The following is an 11,268-nucleotide window of genomic DNA, read 5'->3' on the forward strand; positions in this document are numbered from 1 at the left end:
TTATATAAATATAAGAACTGAGTTCTTATATAAATATAAGAACTGAGTTCATATATTATATTCATATATAAATCAAACATGACTTAAAAGGAATTTGACTTCGTAACTTAACATTGGGACTCTGTTGCTTTAAAAACTCCAGCTCTTTATGAAACGCCGCCTTCAGGAAGTCATCCCAACATGGCTCCTCCATTAACCTTTTAAAAACATTTTTACCAGCGCCGCACTGAGAAGTAGCTCGTATAACGAGCTCAGCAGATGCGCTGTTCCATTAGGTGTTTGCTAATTGCTGCTGGCTAGTCTGAAGGAGCTGAGTGACAGAGTTGTGGGGGAAGGAGGAGCTTTTGAGCTTTGACCTTAAAAGCGGTGCCAGGTCCAGTCAGGTGAAATTAAGTGTTTCTCAAACTAGCATTAAGGAACCAAAGCAACACTGCAGGTATGTTTTTGATAAGGGAATAACATTAAAACATGATGTAAAGTTAAAAAACAAAAGTCAGTTTTACATAACAGTGCCCCTTTAGAGGCTCAAAAATTACATTTTCTGATGCAACGTTTCCCTCCTTCACAAAGCTGCAGAGAGACTTGCTGTGTGGGCGTGTTGCTGAAAAGTGAACAATAGATGCAATCTGATTTATGTGAACTACTGACTGAATGCCGCTTCTATGGGAGTTTGCATCTCAGTGACATCTGACCTCTATTGTAAGCTTTTAAAAAGTGGAGAACTCGTAATATTTCTTATTTAAGACCTGCTGTAACCTGAACTCCTGCTCCTGTAGCAGCACACAAGATTCCCGGTGTAACCGAATGTGCCTCACTGTCAGAGGGGTGTTGTATTGCCAGCCATTTTTAGTGGCAGTCATCAAGTGGCGTCAAATTACTCTATTGCCGTAATGTCTTGGCACGCTGCGGTTAAAGAAGAAGCACGAGGAAGACGTATGTGTAATCAGACGGAGCTCCTGATTGATGAATTAGGAACGATGTCCAGCAGCGGTCCGCTCTCTCCTGCGAGACGCGGACGGCGAGCGGCACCGGTCCCGCTCTCTGGGCAAACCCCCGTCTGATCGGACACCTGTCCAAACCAAGGGCTGCTGTCAAGGACGTCTCAGATGACTGTTTCACTGTCTCGCTGAGAGCAATGCACATGCCGGTATAAATAGATGACTCGGCACCCTAATGCTATTTAAAGCAGCCATTGAAATATGTATAGCCCCCCATCTCACTCTGTGCCGCGACGCTTTCAAAACCACAGGCACAGGAGCCGTCAGCGGCCACTTATAGCTACTTACTTTGAGAATTCAAACTTGGGGAACCGGATGAAGTTCTTGATGTAGATGGTGAAGTTTTCTGCTTCGCTCAGTAATGGCTCTCTGTGGTTAAAAAAAAAAATTAATGAAAGAAAAAAAATATTTAAAAAAGACAGCCACTATAAGGAGGCTGTTTTAGAAATAACAGGTCTGCTAGGACTGGGCCAGATGATTTAAAAATAGAATCTCAGACTTTTCATATGAAATAAAAACATTTTTTTCTCTCCCCTCTCTCTTCTTTAATTAAGAAAAATTACAAATGATAGAAAATATTTTTTAATTGCTTTTATTGATATCATCGTTTCTTTTGGTTGAACTTTGAACTCAAAGTCCAACCAAATACAAAATGTAAAATGTGCTTCTACAACAAAATTACAGAAACCCAAGGAGTTCATTGGTGGGAAAAAAAAAAAGAAAAAAAATCCAGATTTTCCAAGAATGAAATCTTGGTGAACAGAAACTTTGGTGAATCAATAAAATCTATTCATCGCCCGACCCTAAGCTCTGCTGTATATCAGGGGAATATTTAGTTCAGTTTTGTATGAGTTAGCGTTAACACACATTGGGAGGAGGATTCTTACGTTGGCTTCTGGCTGTATTCGATGGGACACCAAGCGTGAATCTCACAGGTCCCTGTGCTGTTCAAACACAAGCCCGTCTTTATTCCTAAAACAGACAACATCACTTTCTTAATCTCTGTAAAGTAGCAAAACAAGCTGATGGCAATATTTCACTCTTGGAAGGATTATACTCCCAAGTCAAAATTTTTTGCAGTACTGCGTGTACTAATGCTTTGATGAAGTGGTGAGTAGTTTATTGTTGAAATATTCACTAATGTTTAATATGCACTGCATAGCTAAACCCTCGACTGGTTGTGAAGCGCAGACTTTCCAAGCTGGAATTAAAACTTCAGCTGACCAGCTGAAGAAGAGTTTTTTTTTCTTGACACATTTTTAAAATATTAGTTTAAATTATCACTTGTTGCTTTCTGGAACCTTGGATAAATTATGCTCCTTTTTTCATAGTTGTTTGGGCTCATTTTTTTAATACTAAAAAGAAGACTACATCTAAATGCTTCTATTACTGAAGCATCAAAAATTGTGACATGGTAAATTTTAAAAATCACCCTTAAAACTCATTTGATGTTTTTATGGTGCTTAGAAAGTTGACTTTTTTTTTTTTTTGCACAATTTACAACAAAATATCCGTCATTCTGTATGTGTGTGGTACCTTAATTTTGGTTTCAAATACTGTACAAGAACCAGTATTTCTAATATTATGAATTAATGAATACCAAGCACTTTTATAAGATAGCTTGCCTTAACTCGAAAATCTACTTCCTATTTAAGTTAACATTTTTGGCACTTTTCCAGATTTGTATTTCTGATGTTTCTAAGAAACTCCCCAATGAATGACTCCTACCATGTCCAGCTGTGACACTTTCCCCCTCAGGGCAGTCGTCGTCGCTTTGACATCGTCCATCTGGTACCTTAACACTCTGCAGGAGGAGCAGTAAAAGTTTTCACAATGGAATAGCTACATTTAAAAAAAAAAATCTCAGTATAGGTACTCACCTCAGCACAGAAGCCCAGCCTCTGATTCGGGGTCTCTATGTAATTTGTTACTACAAAAAACACCTGCTCACCCTGCAGAATTCAATTAGGTTTAGAAGAAGAAAATAAAAGGTTAAGCACATTACATTGTTCAATACTGTTCAGTCTGCTGAGACAGACATTGAGGCTAATGCCACATGGCGAAAAAGACACTTCTCATTAGCAGCAGACAGAAGGAACGTTTTGAAACAGTGTTTGTTCAAGTTGCAACCACTAACTTCAATATATTTTATTACATGACAAACTAAAATTATTTCGTACCACACAGTAAAGTAGAAGGAAAATGACACGGGTTTCAACATTTAGTAACAAAATGTATGTGTGCATTTTTATTCAGCCCCCTTTACTCAGATGCCCCTAAATAGTGTAACTAACCTTCACATGTCACCTAAATAGTCAGTAGAGTTCACCTTTGTGTAATTTTATCTCAGTATAAATGCAGCTGTTTTCTGAAGGCCCTACGACACGCGTGTGTCGCCCGGGGGGCCAAATTTGGCCTGCAATAGCTTTTTATGTGGCCCTGAAGACTCCTAATGACATCAACAAGTCCCTCCAGTTTTCACAAATCTGCAAAATTCACAGAAAATTCACGCAAAATCAACAGATCCCCACATTTTTTCTGATTTTACTGCAATTTTTTCTCAAAATTGTCCAAAAACATCGAGTTTAAGTGACTGCTGCCTCGGTTTTACTTGATGTCAGGTTGTAGTCCGTGACTGACAGGGCGATTAATAAAAAGTCACATTTAACATCATACATTTGCACAAATATTGTAAAACTTCCTTACAAATATTTCTAAATTAGCACCACAAAATTGGTGATTTTGATTGCAAAAAAACAAAACAAAAAACAATCAGAATCCTGGATTGACAGCACAGTGTGAAAATATGTTCAGTATTATTTAAAGCTGAAACAAGCAGCTATTTATTGATATTTTATCAATTTAATGGGTTTTTATCAATACATTCTGGCACAACCGGCCCTTTAAAAACATTCATATTTTTAATTTGGCCCAAAATGAAATTGAGTTTGACACTCCTGCCCTACAAATTGGTTAAAGAACATTAGTGAACGACAAACTGTATAATTAAGAAAGCAAAACACACAATCGTCTTTATATATAGATATTTATGTCCAGTGTTTTATAGATTGCATGAAAATAGCTTTAAAAGGACTGGACTCAAGCATGTTTGGTTTACAGAAGTGGCCCAGTCCATACCTAAATCAGAGTTTAATAGTTCCTAGCTTAAGATTTATGTTTGCAAACACTCTCCCTCTCATTTGACTGACCTTGAGCAAAACTGTCAGACCAGGCGTACACACCAGATAAAGACAAACCCCTCAAAAAACAAACTTGCAGCAGTAATTGGCAAATGATGATAATGTAAAGTCTCATTGAAATACACTGGTGTTTGTGGTTGAAATGTAAAAAAATTTGACAATAAATTACTCACATTCGGAGGTATGACGTAATCCTCTGCACTCCACAGGTAAGGTCCGGTCTCTGAGGTGTTGGTCAGAGACACGCCTTTGAGCTTGGTGATGACTGAAGTCTGGATTGCCTCCTCCCTCTCCTGGTACCCTTTCTTCATCACAAACACCCATCTGAAACATCATCTTCATCACTCACTGTGTTTTAGAACAGTTCCCTCAAGCTAGAACCACGTTCTCCAGCCTCAGCAGGCTGCAGTCCTCACCAGCATGGAGCAACAGGCTGCTGTCAGTGTTTTCTGTGTGCAGTGGTGGTATGAAATGATTTGTCTATGCAAATGCATGTCCCGGGAGTTACACCGCGACACAAACGATGCCTGAACCCGAGACGTGCATGCCATTAGGCAAACCAGTTTCCAAAAGCCAGAGGCCTTGCTATTTTCGAGTTTGAGGTTAGGTTTATCGTAAATCCAATCTTATATTAACAAATAAATTATCATAGCATAAAATCTATGGTATAACGAAAAAAGTTGCCGATTTGACAAAAAACATTCAATCCTGACTTGGCGATGCTTCAGATAAAGTAAAAAGCAATCATCATGTGCAACTTTAAAGCCACCAGCTATTTAAAATTGTCCCATAAGCTCTCCTATTTTTAACTTTGCCATCCACTCTCCGCGCCTTTAGTCCGCGCAACAGACCTCACCCGATTATGTATCCGAGCACGGCCAGCTGATAGAGCCGAAACAAAATCCCGATTTTCCTGTTTTCGGCGATGACATATTTCTCTGTCTTGTAGTTGAGGAGAGAGAAGAAGAAGCCCCCGCAGCCTGCCATTAGTCGCGCCTCGCCAAAAACCGAAATGAGACAGCAGCAGGTCCCAGCCTCTCTCTATCCCCGCTGATATGCCACAGCTGGGTCACTTGTCATGCGATAGACAGACAGGGGCTGAGAAACGCTGCTGCTCGCATCCCAGAAGTCAGTGTGATGTGCTGAGAAATTCCTTTCACTCACTCAGTACTAGTTTTACAGTTCAGCTAAAAAAAAATGAAGAAAAAAACAGAGAAAAACTTAGAATGTTATGGAAGCCCGTTTCTGCCACTCCGTTAAAAAATAAAATAAATGATCTCATTATAATGAAATAATGTCTAAAAAAAATAATGAGATAGTATCTCATTATTTCAGGAATTAAAATAGTATCTCATTATTTTTGAGATACTATCTTTATTTACGCTATCTTTACTTTTTACCAGAGTGGTGGAAACGGGCTTCCATAGAATGTCTTGGGGACAAAAATCCATGTTTTTGTTAGTCATGTCACAAAGAGAAACTCAGATATGAATGTAGACTTATTATATAAATAATATCCAATGCCTGTATTGTATTTTGTTTGTTTTAATTTGCATTGGGGGTCGAGGAGGCTAATATGTTCAAAAGCCCAACCACTATGCTTGCAAGTTGATCTAAAGTATTGGGCAAATCTGCTATAAATATTGGACTGTTTCAAATTTCAGTGAAATAGAATTGCCCCATTACACATTTTTTTTACATCAACACATTTCAGATCATTCACTAAGCTTTAATATCACACAATTTTCTTTAGAATATTTAATTTAAAGGAAAGTGAAGTATCAATATGTAATTGCTCTAGTAACAGGTTGTGCCACAAAGAGCTGCTAGAATAGCCAAGCATTTATGATATATCCTTTACAGAACTATGAAAAAAAATGTACAAAGGGTTTTGCTTGTCTTTTAAAGGGCTTAATTGAATTCAAGTCTTTTTTTGACCTAGAACAACTAGATTTCCAACTGGAGAACAGAATTAATGAAGGCATTAGTTTTTCATTATTTTTATAAATACCACCTTTACTAGATGTACCAGGATGTACACTGGAAAGGTTGACCACAGTCATTTCTGGATAATGGCCAAAGTGGGGTTTGCTGAGGTCAAATCACCTGCTTAGATCAGGGCATGACAGGTTCATTTTTGGGGCCTTTTCATTTAATGGCTTCGTCAGCTCTAATGGCTGACAGTTGTCTCGGCAAGACAAAGGTCACATTGAAGACCAAGGCTTCTGGACACACATTATCCCTGTTATTTTAAAAGTCTGGCAGTAATAAATCTCAGGTGGCACTAGAATTCAAGACTTTATGCATATAGATTGGTTTGGATAAGAGTCATCACCTGGAAATTTGGAAACTTTGCAAATCACTTTAAAGTCCCCCATTCAAAAGGCTGGTATTGCAGTCTGAACAGAATAGCCTGACCAGTGTGTAAGGGACACATTAGTCATCAATGGTAATGCAGTGCCATCTAGTGGCTTTTACATGAATCTGCTCAGATTTATGGAAACTACCGAGGGCAAAGGAATATTTTAAATCTGGCAATTTACTCACCAATTACTTTGATGTAATGCACTCAAACTACAGGAAATAAGCCAAACAAAATCCATTTATTGTGATCTCACTTTATTAGGTGCATTTGTCATGTTAAGTGAATAAAATATTGAACTCATTTACTGGCCACCCCTCAGACGGAGAACAAGGTGGAGGGTAGATTCTTTCTGGATGTTGTAGTCGGACAGGGTGCGGCCATCCTCCAGCTGCTTGCCGGCAAAGATCAGCCTCTGCTGGTCAGGGGGGATGCCCTCCTTATCCTGGATTTTGGCCTTGACGTTCTCAATGGTGTCGCTGGGTTCCACTTCCAGGGTGATGGTCTTGCCGGTGAGGGTCTTGACGAAGATCTGCATGCCACCCCTGAGACGGAGGACCAGGTGAAGGGTGGACTCCTTCTGGATGTTGTAGTCAGACAGGGTGCGGCCATCTTCCAGCTGCTTTCCGGCAAAGATCAGCCTCTGCTGGTCAGGGGGGATGCCCTCCTTATCCTGGATCTTGGCCTTGACGTTCTCAATGGTGTCGCTGGGCTCAACCTCCAGGGTGATGGTCTTGCCGGTGAGGGTCTTGACGAAGATCTGCATGCCACCCCTCAGACGGAGGACAAGGTGGAGGGTGGATTCTTTTTGGATATTGTAGTCAGACAGGGTGCGGCCATCTTCCAGCTGCTTTCCGGCAAAGATCAGCCTCTGCTGGTCAGGGGGGATGCCCTCCTTATCCTGGATTTTGGCTTTGACGTTCTCAATGGTGTCGCTGGGCTCCACCTCCAGGGTGATGGTTTTGCCGGTGAGGGTCTTGACAAAGATCTGCATGTTTGCGTCTGAAATAGAAGAGAAAGTGAGGATCCCGAGGTACTGTTTCAACTTCCCGTTTATCTTGCTTTAACTATTCAGGTGGGGGAATTAGATTTTAAAATCCCGTCGATATTCACTCTACATTAACCTACAGTCATAATTGAATTACTCGTCTCTTCATGAAAGACACGGCAATTAAAAATAGTAAAGTCGAACAGTTTGTGGGGTTCAGTGTACAGACCGAACTGACTGGTAAGAGGGCGGCGATTCAAGCAAAACGCCATTTTGGAAAAAGCCATTGTTTGCCTTTCTGCTTTCAGTCGAATGGATGACACAGCTTGAAATAAAGTCGCGTAGTTTCTGAAGACCAACAGCTGTTCTGTTTAACGGCGTTATTAAAATTGCCGACAAAATAAAAGAGAACCTGCCAACCAAATTGCTTGAAATTGTTATTCCTGGTTGCTAACCACCATACGTGTTCCGGTTATTAGACGTCAGCTGACTGGGAAAAACAAATGAAGCCAACTGGATTAAAAAGTACCTTAAACAAAGTATATGAAACAGAAACTACTCAAGAAAACAGTTAACTGTATAGTAACAGAAAACATAAAGCGCAAAACACCATACTTACAATTTTTTGCAGCTAGTTCACTAGATTGCTCAAAAACGGCGAATTCCGCTCTCTGACTGCTGTTGCTAAGAGGCGAGCACATTTATACCCTCGATGCGCCCATCAAGTGATATTCATCCGCCCACGAAAATAGTCCTCATTTTTTGGTTTTAGTTTTTTTCTGTATACCGTTTTTTAATTAATTACTTTTATTACATAGCCCGGTTTTATACATATTATTTAAATCCCTGAGCCTATTAGATGATATTCAAAAAGGTGCGCAAAACAGCAGTATTAAAATGAATGAACTACACTCAAAATTTAGTTGCACTTCAAGATTTCAGGCTATAAAAATCAAATTTCTAAACGTGTGGTTGCCAAACCTTTATAACTCAAACTCCACCAGTGGTGGTTATTAAAGGAATGCGAACCTGGGTGAGCCCCTACTTCTCCGCCTAGAATATATCATTGATTTTACAAGAGATTCTAACAATATTTTTGAGAACTGGGGATCCCATTCAAAAAACCTTACCAGATTGGGCCGGTTCAGATTTGGAATATATTACATCCTGAACTAACTTGACATGATGAAATGCAGTTCAGATCCCTTTAAAACAAAAACAAGTAGCATAATAACTCTTAAATCAAATACCAGCAGCTTCCAGGGCTGGCCCAAGGCAATGCAAAGTAAGCGGCTGCTTAGAGCCCCCACGCCACCATGGGGCCCCCAAGAGCAACAAACTAGCATGATAGAAAAAAATATATATAAAATAACATTAATAATGCAATAATTACTTTATTGTTTTTATAGATAATAATGATTAATCTCTTCCTGTTAATGGTCTGCTGCCACTGTTGGGAAATGGATGCTAAATTTAGTGTTTATCAGTTGATGTTATTTTCAAATAGTTAAAATAAAATGGCATACTTAAACACCACTCTGCATTTTAAAATCCAATTTATTATTATTTTTTATTTGTTACTCCTCTAAGGTTGAAGTCAAGTCATAATAGTACTGGTATAATATATGCTAATTACAAATAATGCTAATAAAAGCAGAAACGTTACATACATAGAGCATCTTAGGAATTATGAATCATCTGGCGTTGACATGTTGGTATGGGGGCCTCCCAGAAAAAGCTGCTTAGGGCACCAAAGGCTTGGACCGGCCCTGGCAGCGTCATCAGATTAGCTATCTTGTACATCTAAATTTTTTTATGATGCCCACTGTTTTAAGTAATCAAAAACCAGTTCAAGATTAAGTGATATAACCTTTTTAAAGTCCTCTGCTTTGTATGCTTCACCGTGGCAGAATATAGTCCTGGGTATGTTGAACATTTTAAAACTTCATATGTGGCAAGTATTGGGAGATACTTTGATCTATAAGAAATTTAAAACAAAATCACAACAAACAAAGTTCCACATTTGTTCCTAGTACCAGCCCAAGTACCACTGGTACTTGAATCATACCTTAAGAACTATTTTACAGTTTGCAACAAGATTGACAGCTCTGTCAAAAACCAATCACTGTTTTATGAGCATATTGAATATTGGACATAAAAATTAGTTAACTGATGAATCACTACGTAAATTGAGTGATTGTTGGCTCACAAATTAAACCATTCTGTCATCAGATCAAGCCATATAAATATAATAAAGTTATGCAAGGGAGAAATTCAGCTCAAAGCCTCATTTAACCTTGGATGCCCTTGTGGTTAGGGATGATGGAATGTTCCACTTAAGGGGAACTGAAAGGTACAAAAACTTTACATTTTGGAAATTATAAAGGCATGATGGCATGTTAAGATAATGTAGGAACAGGAATGCCAGTGATATTAGAATATTCAAATGTGAAATGATTTTAGTGTAGTTGTGAAACCTAGTAGCAATTAATTTTGTGATTTCCTTGATAGGATAACTGAAACTTACTGGCTGATTCTACATTAACACATTTCACATCACTACAATGAGATTTTGGTTAATTTCCTTTCAAAATTTCTATTATATGCGGATGTGCAATTAGGTTTCAGTTTTGCTATAAGGAGCAATAGTGAGATTCATGTAACATGATTTCAATAGTCTGGAGAACTTCTTGTATGTACTGTACCTATCAATTATCTAAAGCTATGTCTATTCCACCTCTCATTGGTTATGCGACATGAAGTTTGTGATGTGACTAACAAAATGGAGGTGTGCCTGACCAGCAGCTGACTAAAGTAGTTAGTAATCTGCCTAATACCTAACCAGTTCAGAGTGTTGGACAGATAATTGAACAAGTGATCAAAGTACAAAATATAACAATTTTCAGCAATATGCCGTTTTCCTTTAAAAAGCTAATCGTTTAACCTTTTGGCCAATTGACTCTTCAAAAAATGTAAAATGTGGAAAATTGTGATTTTTAATCATGCTTGAGTCATCTATTGACATTTCATTTTTGAATTCTTGACAGCTAGAGTTGCTTTAACATTAACTTGAGCAGCATTGAAATGTACTCATTTTAAATTACACCCAAAGTAAAAAGTTTAATCCTTGCATAGTTTATAACAGACACATTTAAGTCTTTTTATAACTTTGACAGTCACTTCTGCTAACATTCTAAAGGAAAAGACTAACAGTTTGCATTTAATGATTTAAATATTTTATGGTCAGAGTTTTAACATTTTCAAAAGGCAAATTCAGATACTCTTATAGAACTGGGGGAAAAAAATACTTTGATATTATGGAATGAATGGTTTACTTAATTCTGACAAATGAACCACACCACAAAGATAAGTTTAACCTTTTATTATGTGATATGAATACACACTTTGGTCGCTTAAGTTGTAACATTTTTGCAATTTTACATGTCATACATTAAATGTCGACATAGGAAACAAATTAAGAGAACATGGAATCATTTTCTTTTTTTTTTTTTTAGGCTATTTTCTCCCCAAATGTGGAGGTTAAGATTTGATGGCTTTTTTCTTTCTCGTTTTTTTTTTTTTTTTTTAGGCTATTTTCTCCCCAAATGTGGAGGTTAAGATTTGATGGCTTTTTTCTTTCTCGTTTTTTTTTTTTTTTTTTAGGCTATTTTCTCCCCAAATGTGGAGGTTAAGATTTGATGGCTTTTTTCTTTCTCGTTT

The 11,268-nt window shown here is 38.1% G+C and overlaps 2 protein-coding genes across 6 annotated transcripts in view; both read right to left on the minus strand.

Moving 5' to 3' along the window:
* p2rx5 (purinergic receptor P2X, ligand-gated ion channel, 5) overlaps nucleotides 1-5,349 on the minus strand; it is a 10,062-nt gene extending 4,713 nt beyond the window's left edge. The window contains exons 1-6 of one of the 2 annotated variants that reach the window (XM_016668259.1): nucleotides 5,055-5,349; nucleotides 4,372-4,522; nucleotides 2,879-2,950; nucleotides 2,727-2,802; nucleotides 1,886-1,970; nucleotides 1,287-1,367 (exon numbers count right to left, since the gene is read on the minus strand). In XM_016668259.1, coding sequence (XP_016523745.1) covers nucleotides 1,287-1,367; nucleotides 1,886-1,970; nucleotides 2,727-2,802; nucleotides 2,879-2,950; nucleotides 4,372-4,522; nucleotides 5,055-5,185 — 596 coding nt within the window. In that variant the 5' untranslated portion in view covers nucleotides 5,186-5,349. The remainder of the gene's footprint in view (nucleotides 1-1,286; nucleotides 1,368-1,885; nucleotides 1,971-2,726; nucleotides 2,803-2,878; nucleotides 2,951-4,371; nucleotides 4,523-5,054) is intronic. The other variant, XM_007545807.2, reaches the window with a different exon arrangement.
* A 1,446-nt stretch (nucleotides 5,350-6,795) lies between these two features.
* LOC103133862 (polyubiquitin-B) overlaps nucleotides 6,796-11,268 on the minus strand; it is an 11,625-nt gene continuing 7,152 nt past the window's right edge. The window contains exons 1-2 of one of the 4 annotated variants that reach the window (XM_007545809.2): nucleotides 8,168-8,269; nucleotides 6,797-7,562 (exon numbers count right to left, since the gene is read on the minus strand). In XM_007545809.2, the coding sequence (XP_007545871.1) occupies nucleotides 6,865-7,562; nucleotides 8,168-8,249 (780 nt within the window). In that variant the 5' untranslated portion in view covers nucleotides 8,250-8,269 and the 3' untranslated portion in view covers nucleotides 6,797-6,864. Of the gene's footprint in view, nucleotides 7,563-8,167; nucleotides 8,270-11,268 lie in introns of those variants that run through there. The other 3 variants (XM_016668262.1, XM_016668263.1, XM_007545810.2) reach the window with 3 other exon arrangements.

This window comes from Poecilia formosa, unplaced genomic scaffold, assembly GCF_000485575.1.
Source record: "Poecilia formosa unplaced genomic scaffold, Poecilia_formosa-5.1.2 Scaffold14, whole genome shotgun sequence".
In the NCBI taxonomy this organism is placed as follows: domain Eukaryota; kingdom Metazoa; phylum Chordata; class Actinopteri; order Cyprinodontiformes; family Poeciliidae; genus Poecilia; species Poecilia formosa.